General features: G+C 42.4%; 1 protein-coding gene across 2 annotated transcripts in view; it reads left to right on the top strand.

Moving 5' to 3' along the window:
• The first annotated feature begins 2,521 nt into the window (after window positions 1-2,521).
• The window catches only part of Fnbp1l (formin binding protein 1 like), a 75,581-nt gene continuing 61,787 nt past the window's right edge, over window positions 2,522-16,315 (top strand). For both annotated transcript variants that reach the window (XM_038311828.1, XM_038311827.1), the window contains exon 1: window positions 2,522-2,727. In XM_038311828.1, coding sequence (XP_038167756.1) covers window positions 2,704-2,727 — 24 coding nt within the window. In that variant the 5' untranslated portion in view covers window positions 2,522-2,703. The remainder of the gene's footprint in view (window positions 2,728-16,315) is intronic.

Here is a 16,315-nt window from a genome sequence, read left to right as displayed (position 1 = left end):
AAGTATAGACAAATCTCTAGATTTTTTTTATGTCTTTTTCAGAAATAAGGATGGAATCCTACAACTTCTCACATGCTGGGCAAGTGCCTTGCCCACGGCTCCAACTCAAAGATCTACTTCCATTTGTAAGAAAATGAGTTGTTTTAATGGTGGAGTCATTGTTATGCCTCGATCACGGAGTGCCCCCCAAGACCAACTAGGAGACCGAGTCCTGTATGTAAAAGCAAAGAGCCTTTATTCTTATACAAGTTTGCAAACTTGAACTCTCCCTGTGTCCAAGGAATTGGACTGATCAGAGAGCCCTGAGCTCAGTTGGGGTTGGGTTTTTATAGTAGGAAAGGTGGGGGTGAGGAATTTCTAAGGTTCAGAACCCCTCATTGGTGGACATTTGTCTAGGGGTATTGTGGTGAAAAGTAATGGGTGTGTTGGCAGGTGATCCTATCTACAATGGTTGAAACAACAGGAATTTCCTTTAGATGGTGTTTTCCTGGGTGGTCTCAGTTTGGGGTCCTTTTTGGAACCAGGTCTTGCCTTAGGGTAAACTACCAAGACTCTATTGAGCTTGTCACGGATGGGTCCTATAGTCATGTTCGCAAGTTTTGGGAGATGAAAAATGGCTCAGCATTTGCCTTATTAGAGAATTGTGTAGTCAGTATAGTTTTAATATGACTAATAACTTACTTTATTTTGTTTTGTTTGGGACAGGGTCCATGCCAGCCCTGGCTTCCTGAATTCCCTGTGTAGACCAAGTTGACCTTGAAATCAGCGCCCCAACTGCCTCTGCCTCTTGGAGGTGTAATTTTTGTTTGCATTACTGTCCCTACATTTTAACTCACAGGGCTGAACTTCGGTACGATACATCTTAGCGCTGCAACAGGAGACAGTCACTTAGAAAGTCCTTTCCACTGCTAATTAGTGTAACCTCTGATTGCTACATAAACTCATGCTATCTAGAGAGTGAGAGCAGAGGAGATTAGCACTGTTGGGAGACAGAGCTTGAAAGAATTCTGTTTGAACTAGAGAAATACAGAAAAAGACTGGAAAGTAAGTATTGCTTAGTCAGTGTTTGGAAGACAGTCTCTTCTCACCCCCAGCCCCACCCCAGCACAGGTTAGCCTGGAACTCCAAGAGTCTCGCCTTAGTCGCTCGGGAGGCTTTAAGATTACCGGGGTGATGACTTACACCGGACTTCAGAGACTCTCCAAAAGCATTTAAAAACCAGCCTTAGCCTAATTAGAAGAGAGTGTTCCTCCGCTCAGTCTACCTCAGAAAAGGACAGCAGAGAATCTGGTGAGCGGTGGCTGCGCTGCCTGGAGAGCTCTGGCTGTTTGCCTGGATCTCAGGTGGTGGTGGTGGCGGTGGCGGCGGCGGCGGCGGCGGCGGAGCAGAACTGGGCAAACAGGAAGGCTGGGGCGGAAGAAGCTAGGACACCTGTACAGGTCCTGGAGGGGAGGAGTTTCAATGCTGACACGAAGCCTGTTGCGGGGACCCTGAAACATTCGGTAGTCAGTCGTGACTCACTACTAAGGAGTACGCTACTAGTTATAGATTGTGTGTGTATATGTGTGTGTGTGTGTGTTTTAAGCAACGAGCAATTAATACTAAAGCATATGTTAGGGAGTTACTGAGCATACTGTACTCGGTAATTTAGTAGCACCAGCCAAATTTGCTGACTGCCAGTGGAGGCAGGCTGGGAAATAACTCAGCAGAGAGAAAAAGGAAGTGCTGGTCCGCATCCCAGATTCCTATCAGAGGCAAGAGCTGCCTCGGTTTCTGAACAGGGTGTTTGGCACAGTGAGGGGTGACACCGGCTCCCGGAGAGCTCACCAAGCCAGAATCCGAGCAAGCACAGTGGTTCACCTCCAGCAGGTGTCAGCCGGTTCGCTTTACACCAAGCCTCTCCTTTCACCATGGCAACTTCCCCAGGTGATTACGGGATCGTTTGTTTCTTTAAAAAAGGAAAAAAAAAAAAGATTTTCCCCGAAAGAAAATCCAAAATGCTTTATGAACGTTTGACCTCTACACATTTTTGTGATTCCCAAGGACCCCAGGCTGAGGCATCAAAGCCTGTAATGAGAAGTCCCTTAACGAGAAAGATTTTTACCTAAACACACACAAGCACACACACACACACACACACATATAAACGCCCCTCTGCTCGAACGTCTGGACGAGGTTTCTTTGTCAGTGGTCGGCGGGGAACGCTGACGTGTGGGGTCGCCTCGCTTGAGTGGGGGGTCTCAGAGCCAGGCAGGGGGCAGCGGGCGCCCTCCTCTCCTCTCCATCTTGGAGCGGGGGTCTGAGCGTGGCTTCGGCGACAGAGGCGGCACGAGACGCCGCGGAGGGGCCGGGAGCCGCGGGCAGAGGGCTGGCAGGAGACCCCGCAGGCCCCCGCGCGCGCGAGTGCGGGCCCGCCCCGATCCCAGCGTGCACCGCGGCCCGCCCCCTCCCCGCTGGCCCGCCTCCCCTCGGCCCCGGCCCCCTCCTTCCCTCCCTCCCTCCCTCCCGCGGCCGGGAGGCGGGGACGCGGCGGCGGCTCGCTCTAGTCGTGGCTCTTTCTCACTCACTGGGGAACCCGGTGGTGGCGGGCGGCACCTTCCGCGGCAGAGCCTCGCCGGCCCGAGCCTAAAGAGGGGAAAGTCGGGACGAGCGAGCGGACAGCGGGGAGCTAGCCTGCCGGCGCCAGTCGCCTCAGGTTCCGCCATGAGCTGGGGCACCGAGCTGTGGGTGAGTGAGGCGAGCGGGGAGGCGCGCGCCGTCGGCGGCGGCGGGAGCCCGGGGTGGCGGCGGCGCGGGGGTCCCGCTCCTCTTTGTGCCCGAGAGTCCCCCCCCCCACCTCGGCGGGGAGGCGGCTGCCCGTGCGCCCGCCGAAGGGTTACTGGCCGTAGCCCTCGACGGCCGCCGCCGTCCCCTCGCCCGCCTCCGCCTGACTTTGCGGACGGGCGGGCGGGCGGGCGGCCGGTCCCGCTCCGCGCCTTTGTACCCGGCGCCCGACGGCGGGGGAGGGGACCATTGTCCCGAAGGAGCGCCGCTCGCTCTCCCCGCGCCGCGCGCCCGGGCGACGCCCCAGCTCCAGGTAGGGGGAGCCGGGCGGCTTTGTTCCGAGCCCGGCCTCGGGCCAGCCAGGCCCAACCCACACGCCCATTTTCCTCTCCCTCTCGCTGCCTCCGTGCTCGGGACCCAGGGCGCCCGCCACTCCGCGCCGGCCAGCGCCGGCTGCAGCCTCTTCGGGCTGGCGGCTCTTGCTTTTTTGTGTGTGACCGGAATTTGGTAGAGGGATCGAGGCAGGGACGCGCAGCTTGCCCGAAAGGAGCGTGCGGCTGGCCGGTGGCTTGATGTCCCTCCCGCTCGTTCTTTACTTCTCTCTCTCTCTTTTTGTCTTTCCTCCGTGCCTGCCTTGGGCGCGGGAGGTTCCAGACAATGCCCAGCGCCTGAGCAAGGTGAGGGCGGGAGAGTAAGAGGTCGGGGAATTCGCTCGGGACGCCGCCACCTGAGGGTGGAGGTGTGCAGGGCAGTGATTTCCCAGGTGCGGCCCGGAAGATTGGCGGCTTGGGGGCGCTGTCTCGAGCGCAGCCTGGCCTCCGCCACTCCCCTTTTTATCCCACCTGTGCATATTTTCCGTGCCTTTGTTTGCGAAAATCTCGGGAAAGCTCCGTTTGAGAGAGGTGGGGGCGTAGGGGGGAGGAGGAACAAGTTTTGAGTGTGTGCCCTCGCTGGGATTCGAAGCAGATCGTTTAATTGGAAGACTGAATGTTTTCTCATTTTCCACGTGTTGTACATTGGGAATGTTAGAAGTGACACTTAAAAGCCCATCTAGGGACCTACTTCCCCCAGCCCCAGGAATCTTTCTTCTTAACACTGTACAAGTGTTTGTCCAGTCTGCAGACACACCACTCCAAGACGGAATACCCCAGGAACCTCTCCGTTCTGATTCTTAGATTGCATTAATTGTTCTAATAATGGAAAGCATCATTTGGAGATGAACTGTGTAACATCAGTTAGATTTTTTTTCAGGCATTATCGTTCCTTTCCCATTTGCTTGTATGTTTGTTTGAGACAGTCTTACTGTAGCCATGACTGGCCTGGAACTCGCTATATAGACCAGCGCTGCCCTTGAACCCAGAGATCCACCTGCCTCTGCCTCCTGATTGCTGGAATTAAAGCTTTCCTCCCTTTACTTGTACATTTTATGATGGATTGCAGTGTCATCGGTGAATGAAAATAAGTATAGTTTTTATTTTCCATTTTCAGAATTTATTATTTATCTATTTGGCGATGGCGATTGGACCCAAGACCTCACACATGCTAGCCAAACACATTACCATCAAACTGTATCTCCAGCCCCTTATTTTTTTTTTTAATAAACCATGAATTCATTTGTGTCATACTGTGGATATATATGGCAAAGAAGCCACAAGATGGCATCAGATCCAGTGGAGCTCTAGTTACAGACAGAGGCTCAGTGTGGATGCTGGGAACCAAACTCAGTCCCCTGCAAGGCCAGCAAGTGCTGTTATCCATAGCGCCATCTCTCCAGCCACTTAGTTTCCATCTTTATAATTAGAAGATACATAGATTTATTCATTCATTCATTCATTTAGCGGATTCGGATGACCCAAGCACAGAGTAATTAGACGGTAACAGACTAGCCTGGTCTACAAGAGCTAGTTCTAGGACAGGCTCTAGAAACTACAGGGAAACCCTGTCTCGAAAAACAAAAAAAAGTACCTATAGGAAAACCATAAAAGAATATCAAATTTAAAGAAATTCTTTTTGTGTTCTACTACAGTGAAAGTTTTAAGAAAAAAAACAGTTCTAGGTAAAACTAAATTTAAAGGGTGATTGTTTGTGTTTGTAGCCCATGCTAGCCCAGAAATGGTGGTGACCCCCTTCCTTAGCCTGAGAGTACTGGGATTACAGGTGTGAGCTGCCTTACCAGGATCAACGTTATTTTAAAAGTTAAGAATATGCTACATTCGGAAATAATTCTAGTCCTCCAATATATATTCTAATTTATTTGCATTAACATTTAGATAATTTCTTAGTAATTTGAAAAGATAAACAGTGATGGGAATTTAGGTTCAAATTAAAAATATTTTAAATAGAACTGGGAAATTTTAGAAAAATACTATTAATTTTTCCATTAAACTTGAGTAAGCATTTTTGGTAGTTTGAGGACTTGAGGGGAACATTTATTATAAATTAATAATGTAGACTCCGCTATTATCAGTTTAGTCCCCAAACCTTAAATAAATAGAACTTGGTATAAAGGATTGTCATTAGGAATGGACTGAACATAAAACTTTATTGGACTTTGTTTTCATTTTTTAAAAAAATATTTGTGTGTGTGCGCTTTGCGCCTAGGGAGGCCAGAAGAGGAGGTCTCATTCTTTGAAGCTGGAGTTCCAGGTGCTTGTGATAATGGAGAAGCAGTATGTGCTTTTAACTGTTGAGCCGTGTCTCCAGTCCCTGTTACAGTGTTGAACAAGGATGGTATAAACACCTATAATGGTTATTGTCATTGAGAATTTGATTTGGGGAAATTTTTCATCAAAATTTAAATATAGAAAGTAGTTGTCACATTTCATCTTTGGAATTGCGTTACTGTCACAAAGGCTTAATTTTAAAAAACTCATTGTTACATACAAATTTGATATGTAATTACATTCTCAAATTTGGGTTTGTTACATAAATGGTGGCTCTTGCTGTCCTTTGTGTGTGTGTGTGTGTGTGTGTGTGTTTACATATGTGGGTATGCATGCGTGTGGAAGACAGAGCTCAAACTTGGGTGTTTTTGAGGAGACATTCATCTTGTTTTTGTAACAGGATTTCTCCTTGACTTTGAGCTCACAGATTAGGTGAGCCTGGTGGCCAGGGAGCTCTAGGAGCTCACTTGTTTCTGGTTCCTCAGCATTGGGACTACTCCTTGGCAGTTTTATTTATTTATTTACCTTTATTTAACCTGGTTCTGGGCATTGGGTTCAGTCTTTATACTTGCAAGGCCACTTTATCAACCCTGCCATCTCCACAGTCCTACTTTTTCTTTTACACCTTTAATTCTTCCTTCTTTCACAGGGTTTCTCTATACAGCCCAGACTGGCCTTGAGTTCCTGATCCTTTTGCTGCAAGCTCCAGCATGCTGGGAATACACGTGCACACTACCATAGCTTGCTTGTTTTAAGGCTGCTTAAAGTCTCATAAAAGTATTCTGTAGAATATTTGTAGCACCGGGTTGCAGAACTAACAGTAACTTGCTAAGAGATCGTGTCAGGCTTCGGTTGTGTAGTTTTTAAAGCCTTACACATCAGTGTATTTGAGCTGTGCTTTAAGAAACTTCTAGTTTTAAATGAGTGTTTAAGTGAGGTAGTGACTAGGGTCACAGCCTGCATTGTTTTTTCTAGTATGCATGATACATAGGGACATCTTGGATACTCATTAGTTTGTTGAATTTGCCATACAAGAATAGATGATCATTTCTAAATATGAATCAGTGATTTCACAAAGTACAGATTAGCATTTATATATGACAAATAGACTGGATTATACTCCATTTATGTCATTTATCAAAATTTTACTACCTGGGCCTGGGAAGATTACTTACTGGGTAAAGCACTTGTTGGTTCCAAGTGTGAGGACTGAAGTTCTGATCTCAAAGAACCCTTGCAAAAGTCAGACATCCTGAAATCCCAGTATTCAGGGCAGTGGTAGGACCCTGGAGAAAGATGGCTAGCTAGACTAGCCAGAATTGGCCAGCCCCAGATTCAGCAAGAGACCATGCCTCAATAAATAAAACTGAGCTGCCCTATATTTCAGTCCAGTCCATATATAGTAACCTCCTGAAAAGATATGGGAAAGACTGATGTTGGGTCAGATTTAATTTTGTGTTCTTCTGGCTTTACAGTAATCTAAGCTTTGTGGACATATACTAAAAGAATCAATTAGACAGAAAAAGGAGTCTCTAGTAGCTTATATGACTTAAGAATGTGCGCGCGCGCGTTTGTCTACACATATGGCTATGCACTGGGATATGTGCCTGGGGTCCTTGGAGGCCACAAGAGGGCAGTGGAGTCCCTGGAACACTGTTTAGGTGCTGGGAATTGAACCTGGGTCCTTTGGAAGAGACAGTGCTCTTAACCACTGAGCCATCTCTCCAGCCCTGACTTAAGACTTTAGTAGTAACACTAAAATGAGTAGACAGTAACAGCTGAAGGTTAAAACTATTAAGAAAAACATTATTACTCTGGTCATTGTCAGGAAAACTTTAGAAAGATTGTGGCATTTTGCCTAGATTTTAGAATCTTGAGGAAAGAATTCTCATGTGTGAATTCTCAAGTTCTAAAGGGCAGAGATCACATCTTATTCATTGTTCTTTGATTGAGTGCTTCATTACTGTTTCTTCAACATGTAAAGTTATCAACATGCTTCTTGGCACAGAGCCTCACATTGGTAGGAACTCGAATAAATGTTTCCTGGCCTGACCTGATTATAGTGTAAATGTAAGATAGGTGAAAGTGGTGAGTTGTAGACAGGGACCAGGCACAGAGGTTGGTTGGGCTGACTGCTTGATTCAGGAACTTGGTATTTGTGTGTCTGTGTATGTGCAACTCTACATTAGCATATAACTAGCCCAATTTTTGGAGCATTTAAAAATCCACAGAAGGAAATCTTAGTTTGCCTTATTAAAAGGGATCACTTCATCCCCAATTCTTTGGTGAAAGGAAGAGACATTGCTTTAGGCTTTATTTACTGAAATTTTTGATTTATTTTTATTTTATATGTGTGACTGTTTTGCTTGCGTGTATGTCTGTGCACCATGTGTGTGCCTGTGTGCTGTTGGAGACCAGAAGAAGGTATTGAACTCCCTTAAACTGGAGTTATAAGAGTTTAAAAAAATGGTTGTGAGCTACCATATCTAGGAACTGAACATTGGTCTTCTGGAAAGGCAGCCAGTGCTCTTAACTGCTGAACATATCTCCAGCCCTTTCTTTAGGTTTTAGAAGATAAAAACTGCATCTACTTCATCACTCCCAAGAAAGTATTTAAAGAATTTGGTTTCTTCAGTTTATTAGTATGTTACTGATTCTGAAACCAGCTGTAACTTTTTAATATGTACTGTGACCACAACTTGTTAATGCTATTACCCCTTCCTCTCTCCCCTCATCTGCCATTTAGTATTTGTACTTCCATATTACTTTAGTTACCAGAGCTGTTTCTGGAGGTAAGACTCTTCAATAGGAAAAGGCAATAATTTTGATTGTGCTACTCTACTTTGCTCTATTAAGAGTTTTGTGAGCTGATTTATGAACTAAGTGTGTGTGTGTGTGTAAGTAATAAACTTGTTTATGAATGAGACACCACTCTTTAGTGATAGAAGGATAAATGTTTTATGTTGCAAATTGTGCTTTGAAAACAGTCTATTGGGCCTACACATCATTTTAATATTGTCATTCATGCTTTTCAACATTTTCTTTTGTTCCTAAAATAACATTATGGTAAAATTTGTGATTGCTTTTGCATAATTTTTACTGACTAGTTTGTTGAAACCTTTATAGTATAAAGGGATGCTATTAGGCATCATAAGATGATGTATGATTGCTTTGTTAATGTGGCATTCAGCATTTAGGATTTGTATGAAGAGCTGTTGAGAAAGGCACAGTGAGAAAGGGTTTATATAAAATATCCCCCTGAATCCAAATTAATATTAACATGTAGGGTTTAGGAGCAATTTTCCTTATGTTTTGTTTGTTTGAGACATGATCTTGTACCCAAAATAACCTCAAATTCTCTGTTGTAGCTGAGGCTTACTTGAATTCTAAGTCCTCCAGCTCCCAGGTGCTGGAATTATAGGTGTTCACTGTTCTGCTTGACTTCTCTTTAATTTCTTGAGAGAACACTAATCAGCAGTCTTTAAAATACCTGATGAGGGGGCTGGAGATGTGGCTCCATGGCAGAGAGATTTGCCTAGTAGCTTGGCTTTGATTTATAGCTCTGGGCGTGAAAATCTGTTACATGCTTATCGTAATTTAAAAAGCACACATTCATTGTCAGGTATCCCCATTTCTAGCACATTAGAATTTTATTTTATTTAGGGTTGTACCTATTTTGTTTTCTTTTTTCTAGACAAGCAGCTGCTGTTGTATAGTAAGCACTCATATACTTCTTGACTTGAAGGAATTCAATGGGTTGCTGTAACTTTGTAATTAAATTAAGCTTTGGATACTAAGGTAGTTTTAATGCCCTGGTTGTGTAATTTGTTGGCCTTCCCTGGGTTCTGCGTCAATATAGTCAGCCATCTGTGGTTTGAAAATGTTTAAAAAAGATTGTGTCTGTATAGAGCACTAAAAACTACTACCTCAAAACTCTCCTCATTTTATTATTCCCTAAACCATGTAGTGTAACAGCTGTTTGCATAGCATTTCTGTTGTATTAGTTTTCATTAGTAATCTAGAGATGTTTTAAAGTATGAGAAAATTTTCAGGTTGTGTGCTCAGGTTGTACCAGATATGGTTCTATGTTGTAGAAGGAACTTAGGCATTCATAGATTGTTCTTTCTGTGGGTAGTACTGAATTAAGTCCCCTATGGATTCTGAGGTCTCCCTGTTATATCTGTTTTAGCCTTAGAATCCTTTTCATAACTTGGAAATAAAACCAGCTGTATCTTTTCATATGAAAATGTTCTCCATTTATTTAGATCTGGGAGTCTTGTTTCCTAATTGAGTACAATTGATTATCTTTAATAGCGTACCTCTGGACTGTTCAGATTCTAAATGGTAGTACTCTGAGCACCCAGTTTTTTGTTCCTTGTTCTTCTAATTGATTGGTGTTAACCTGTAGGATGGTCAATATGAGTTGACTTAATAAATTGGGAAAACAAAGTATTAATTTTCATATAATTTCATATTCATATAATTTCATATTTTTATATAATTCATATAATTTCACATAGCATATCCTCCTGTGTTCTCGTCCATCTTGACACGAGATGTATGAGAACTGTCCATCTTTGGTTAGTTACACATATAGGACTTTGATTTTCTTTGTTGTGTTTAGGTCACTACCAGTCTGGGACCACTTTAAACCAAGTTTAAGGTTTTGGAATTCACTTGGTGTGGTTGTTGGATTTGCTTTCTCGTCTCCTATCTCGTTATTTTATTAAAACAAAGATCTAATGTTTCAAAATTATCAAACTTCTTAGAGCAGAGGTTAGGCCTTCATTCATTCTGAATGTTCATTTCTGTTTTACTTATGGCCTTGTAACTTCGTACTATTTTGTTTTTAGTGAATTTTCTTTGTCCTCTGACAAAAGTACACAGCAGAATCAATTTAAGGGTTTTGGCTGATTCATAGCTTCCAGTCCATGGGAGGGAGGACATAGTGGCTGAGGCAGCTCTTGTCAGTGGTGCTGGAAGATTATGGTATATATCGTTTGTTTTATGTCTCTGACTCAGTAAACAGTTCCCTGGAAATGAGGGGGAGTATAATCCCTCCAGATCTGCCTCTGAGTGACCCATTCCTCCAGCTGGACACCACTCATGGTTCCCACTACTTCTCAGAACAGTACAGCCACCTGGGGACCGGGTTTTCAAATACATGAGCCCATGTGGGACGGTTCACATTTAAACCACAATACTTTGACTTGTCTTTGTTGTTTTAGTTTATTGAAATGCTTTTTATCCAGATTTTAATCTAGACTATCCTGTGGAATAGTGATATTGATCTACATGAGCTAGTTTGACCTTAATATTTAAGAGCTGATTTATTGTATATTTTGTTTTCTGAATGTTCTTTTATTTTTATTTTGGATACAAGATCTCATGTAACTTAGGCTGGCTTCAAACTTGCTACACAGCAAAGATTGGCCTTGATGTCGATCCCCCTGCCCTCTATTTCCCGATTATGCCATCCACCACTACACTTGGTTTGTAGAGTGTTGTTGACTAAAGCTAGGATTTTTTATTCTAGGTCAGTGTTCTACCAACCGAGCTACTTCCCCAGTTCTGAATGCACTTCTTTAATTGTCGGTCTGTATCTTGGAGGATATTTCGAACACTTCATTGTCTAGATCAGTGTTCTCAACCTTCCTAATGCTGTGATCCTTTAATATAGTTGTGGTGATCTCCAACCATAAAATTATTCTTACTGCTTCATAATTGTAATTTTGCTACTGTTATGAATTGCAGTATAAATATCTGTTTTCTGATGCTCTTAGGTAACCCCTGTGAAAGGGTCATTTGACTTCCAAAGGAGTTGAGTACTGCTGGTCTAGATCAAAGATAGTTTTTTGTTTTGCTTTTTTTTTTTTTTTTAGAAAACCTCACTAGACTCTTAACTTCATACTATAATCGCTACTCCCCTCCCCCCAAAAAAACCCAATAACCCTAAAAACAACAAAACCAAATGGATTAAAGACCTAAATGGAAGACCTGAAACTATAAAACTACTAGAAGAAAAAAAAAAGACAGCTTTATGACATCGCTCTTGACAAAGATTTTTTTTCCAATATATCCCCACAAGTGTTGGTAGCAAAGGAAAAAAATAGACACAAACAGGGTTACATTAAACTGAAAAGCATTTACATAGCAAAAGAATGTCTGGAATGGGGATTATTTTTTGTAAGATGTATCTGATAAGGAATATAGTGTCAAGATAATTATAACCTGATCTTAGGAACAGGCAAATGGGTCTGTGGAAATAGCTCAAGGAGCGAAGTGTGCACTGAGGATTTGAGTTTGAATCTTATCTTGTAAAGCGTGTAAAGTCTAGGTGCTCTTATGCGGAGAGGAGAGTCCCTGGATGTACACGAGGCAGAGAATGTGATGTGTGCAGTAGTGAGAAACAGAGACCCTGTCTGAAAGTAGAAGGCAAGAACCCCACTTGAGATCGTCTTCTGACACAAGTGCGTGCAGACCTGAATAAACATTACTCAAAAGACAAACACGTATATGGAAAAATATTCAGTGTCACTACCCCTAAGGAGAATGCAGATTGAAATCACTGTGAGATACTACCTCATATCTCATTAAAAATGGTTTTTAGCAAATGGTGAAAAATAAGTGTTGGTGAACATGTAAGAAAAGAGAACTCTTGTATACTTTTGGTGGGAAGAGTATGGAAGTTCCTAAAAATTTTTGAACTAGACTTTATATGATCCAAAAGTCTCACTCTTGGGTAAAGCATATGATGAGAACATTTGAAGAGATGAATGTATTCTGTGTTTATTGCAGTGTTATTTATAATAGCCAAAATATAGTTGGATGGTTGTTTCCCTCCCCCAAATTCTAGTTGAAAGAAACAAGTCTCTTAACACAATAGTATTTAGAGGTGGGATCTTTAGGAGGTGATTAGGCCATGAGTCCAAGAGTGGGGTTGGAGCCCTTAAGAAGGACTTGACCATTTGATGATACAGCATGAGGGGCAGTCTTGGAAGCAGAGAACAGTTTCAGCAGGCACCAGAACTGTGCGTCAATTCTGTTGTTGTTTTAGATATATTTAATTATTTCATGTGTATGAGTGTTTTATTTGTATGTATGTGTGTACCTGGTGCTTGCAGAGGTCAGAAGAGAGCATCAGATGCCCTGGGACTGGAGTTACAGATGGTGAGTCACCTATAGGTGCTGGGTTGTCTGCAGAGCAACAAGTGTTCTTAACCACTGAGCCATCTCTAGCCCTCAATTCTATTCTTAATTTAAATTCTTCAGTCTGCACACCCGCTGTTAACCTGTAGCCCCTACACTTAGACATGAATACATGTGTGTATAAGACGTGTGTGTATATGCACTGGATATACCCCTTCCCTCCCTGCTTTCCTTTCCCTTCCTCCCTCCTTTTTCCCTTCTTCCTTTCCTCCCTCTCTTTTACTCCCTCACAAACTCCATGTGCTTTATCTGTTTATTGCCTTCCTTATCAGTGGTCTGTTTACTATGCTTTTTTTTTTCATGCCAGAAGTAAAGTTGATATTCATTAAAAGTTAGTTCTGTCTTTTCTCCTCTTCTGCTACCTACAGCCTTAGGAAAACATTCAGCTTGTTTTGTAGATTTATCTATTATGGACATTTCATATAAACAGTCACAGAATATGTAGTTACTGCTGATGGGTCATGTTTCAGTCAGCATAATGATTTCAAAGGTTATCCACGTTGTAACCTTTATCAGTAAGTGTTTTATTCTTTTTAATTAAATAATATTCCATTGTATACATGTGCACATTTTATTAATCCATTCTTGAACATTTGGGTCGTCTCTACTGTTTTCTATTTCGTCTACCTTAATTTTTTTTTTTTTTTTTTTTTTTGGTTTTTCGAGACAGGGTTTCTCTGTGGCTTTGGAGCCTGTCCTGGAACTAGCTCTTGTAGACCAGGCTGGTCTCGAACTCACAGAGATCCGCCTGCCTCTGCCTCCCGAGTGCTGGGATTAAAGGCGTGCGCCACCACCGCCCGGCTACCTTAATTTTTTTTATACTAATTTTTTTCAGGAGGGGAGGAGACACAGAGGTCAGTTGGTTCTCTCCTTTCACCATGTGAGTTCTGGGGATTGAACTCAGATCATTAGGCTTAGTGGCAAGTGCCCTTACCTGATGACTCATCTCACTGGCCTTCATCTGCTTTTTTTTTTCAAATGGTTGTAGTTTAAGATTATTGTTATTTTTAATAATCTGTATCTGTATATAGGAGTACAGGTGCCCACAGAGGTCAGAGAGGATGTCAGAGTTGGAGTTGCTAGTTGTGAGCTGTTCAGTGTGGATGCTGTGAACTGAAACTAGAGTCCTCTGGAAGAGCAGTATGCATTCTTCTGAGCCTTCTCTCCAGCCCTTCACCTGCTTTTTTAATTATAGCCGTAGCCTCCATAGTGTGTATAAAGCAGTACTTCATTGTGAATTGGATTTGTGTTTATCAGGTGGCAAATGTTGTTGAGCATCTTTTAAATTTTTTATTTATTTATATTTTATGTGTGTAGATGTTTTACATGTATGTATTATGGGTACCATATGCATGCAGTGCCCATAGAGGCCATCAGACCCCTGGAACTGGAGTTATAGAGGTTGTGAGCCACTGTGTGGATGCCAAGAATCAAACTTGGGTCCTCTAGAAGAGCAGCCAGGGCTCTTAATCACTGAACCATCCCTCTTAACCTCTGAGCATCTTTTTCTGTACCTGTTCCCTGTTTCTTTTTTCCTCCCAGTGCTGTGACTGGAACCCAGGGCCTCAGGGACACTTAACAAAAAGACTACACCTTCAGCCCATTTGTTAAAACTTTGGGATAAAGTTATCTGTTCACCTCAGTTAACTTTTAAATACGTGAAAGTTTATCTTAAATTCCTGTGGTAGTGTGTATCAGGAAAATAACTAGTATTGATAGAAAAGTAAAATGAATGAAGCTAGAGGTTTGAAGGCCTTTGGAGAACTCTGACAGCATACTAAAGTCAATTAAAGAGGATAAATTTGGTCTTGGTCAGTTTATTGTAAAGATGGCAGTGATAACACTGCCCACTATATATTAGTCCTCTCTAAGAGACTTAACAATAAAGGAAAAAGTACCAGTAGTACTTTGCCAGTATAGTTGTCATGGTAACAGAGTGGAACTATTACTGCTTAGGCCTTAAAGGTAAGAGAAGGAAATGGTTGCCAGGCCCCAATATAGTTTTGACTGAGTTGTACCTGATAGGATCTGTGACTTTCAGTAAAGGAACATAGGAAACTTGCAGGTTCCCGATAGGCAGAGTGCCAAAGAAATAAAAACCTTGGCTTCACTTTTATCCTGTTTGTCCCTCCCATACCCTGAGCTCAAGGAAGAGATAGAAAACAAGAGAATCCACTGATGCGGTCTGTTGGGGTCTAGAGAGGTGCAGGTGGAGAGTGGTTCTAGAAAGACAGACGGTGCAGAGCAGACACTGCTGAGAGAGGTCAGCCAGGGGAGGAGACTGGGCCTCAGCACACTAACAAAAGGCTACACCTTCAGACCTTTGTAAAAGCTTTGGGAAAAGTATGATCTGTTCACTTCAGTTAACTTTTAAATATGCCAAAGTTTACCTTAAGTTCCTGTGGTAGTGTGTGGAAGCCTGAGTCCGACATTGGGTGTGTCTTCCCGCCTGCATCCTGTGAGTTCTCTACTTTTATCATCTGTGACAGAGGCAGGTGGCCATGTTTGCCCAGCTTTTCTTGTATGGGTATGGAGATCAGTTGATGCCCTGTACACATTGTCTCCCTAGCCCCAAAATCAGTGCTCTTAACTGCTATATTGTCTTACACGATTGCTTTTGAACTTTGAAATGATTGAGCTAGAAAATGTGAAATTTGGCTTCAAGGATCAATAGAATGAATGACATTGAGAAATAAGATAGTCCTGCAGAATCCCAAATGATGGTTGTTTCTTAAGAGTAAATGATGTCAAGGAAGATGCAGAGAATAGATGGCTATAGTACAAAGTGAGTGTATGCTGTGAGTAGATGGAAAATTAAATCAGTGACTTGCTTATAAATGTGTGCTGCCTCAGTATTTGCTATTTATAAGGAATGTGTGCTGCTGAATTACCTGTTGGAATAAAAGCTTCAATCTTACGTACATAGTAGAAGATGTTGTCTGTATACTAACAGGCTGTTTTCACCCTCCAGTCTTCTTGGTGCACCCAATACTGTAAAGTTCTTCTAGTTCTTACTAAGCCTTTAAATGTACAAACCATGTTATAGTACAGAGCTGTTACTGCTCCCCAGTTAGGAGAGTTGAAGGAAGCGTGCTCTAAATGTGAGTGGATTAAAAAGAAGACACCACTTACTCTAAAACAGAAGAGTTTACTCTTAGTAACAAAGGTAGATGAACAGAGAATAAATTCTTTGGTTAAATTTGAAAAAAATCCCTATTTCTATCTTAGATATGCTACTGTAAGCATATCCTGCCTTAATATATTTTACAGTTATAACATTTTTGTCTTTGAAATAAAATGTTAATAATTTTAATATTCTGCCTCATCTGTTTCTTTAATCAATTTTAATTCTTTCTGTAATTCTAAATACCATTATAAGTATAAATACCACCTAATTATTTCATTGTCAGAAACAAACTTTCTTTTTCTGGTACTGGGAGTTGAACCCATGTTCTTGTCAATGCTAGACAAACACTCTACCACTGAGCTACATCTCCAGTCTCTTTTTACCTTTTTAAAAGTTTTGACAGTTTCCTACTAAGTTGTCTAGGCTAGTCTTGAACTTGTGACCTCCTACCTAAGCCCTGGGAGTTCTTGGAATATCCTTTACTGTGTGGCACCAGGCTGTTACAAACACATATATAGTCAGAGTGCATCTTTATTTTTGAGAATTTTTAGGA

This window comes from Arvicola amphibius, chromosome 14 (genome assembly GCF_903992535.2).
Source record: "Arvicola amphibius chromosome 14, mArvAmp1.2, whole genome shotgun sequence".
NCBI lineage: Eukaryota > Metazoa > Chordata > Mammalia > Rodentia > Cricetidae > Arvicola > Arvicola amphibius.
The sequence above is the reverse complement of the archived record's forward strand: the minus strand, read 5'-3'. Positions and strand labels throughout refer to the sequence as shown.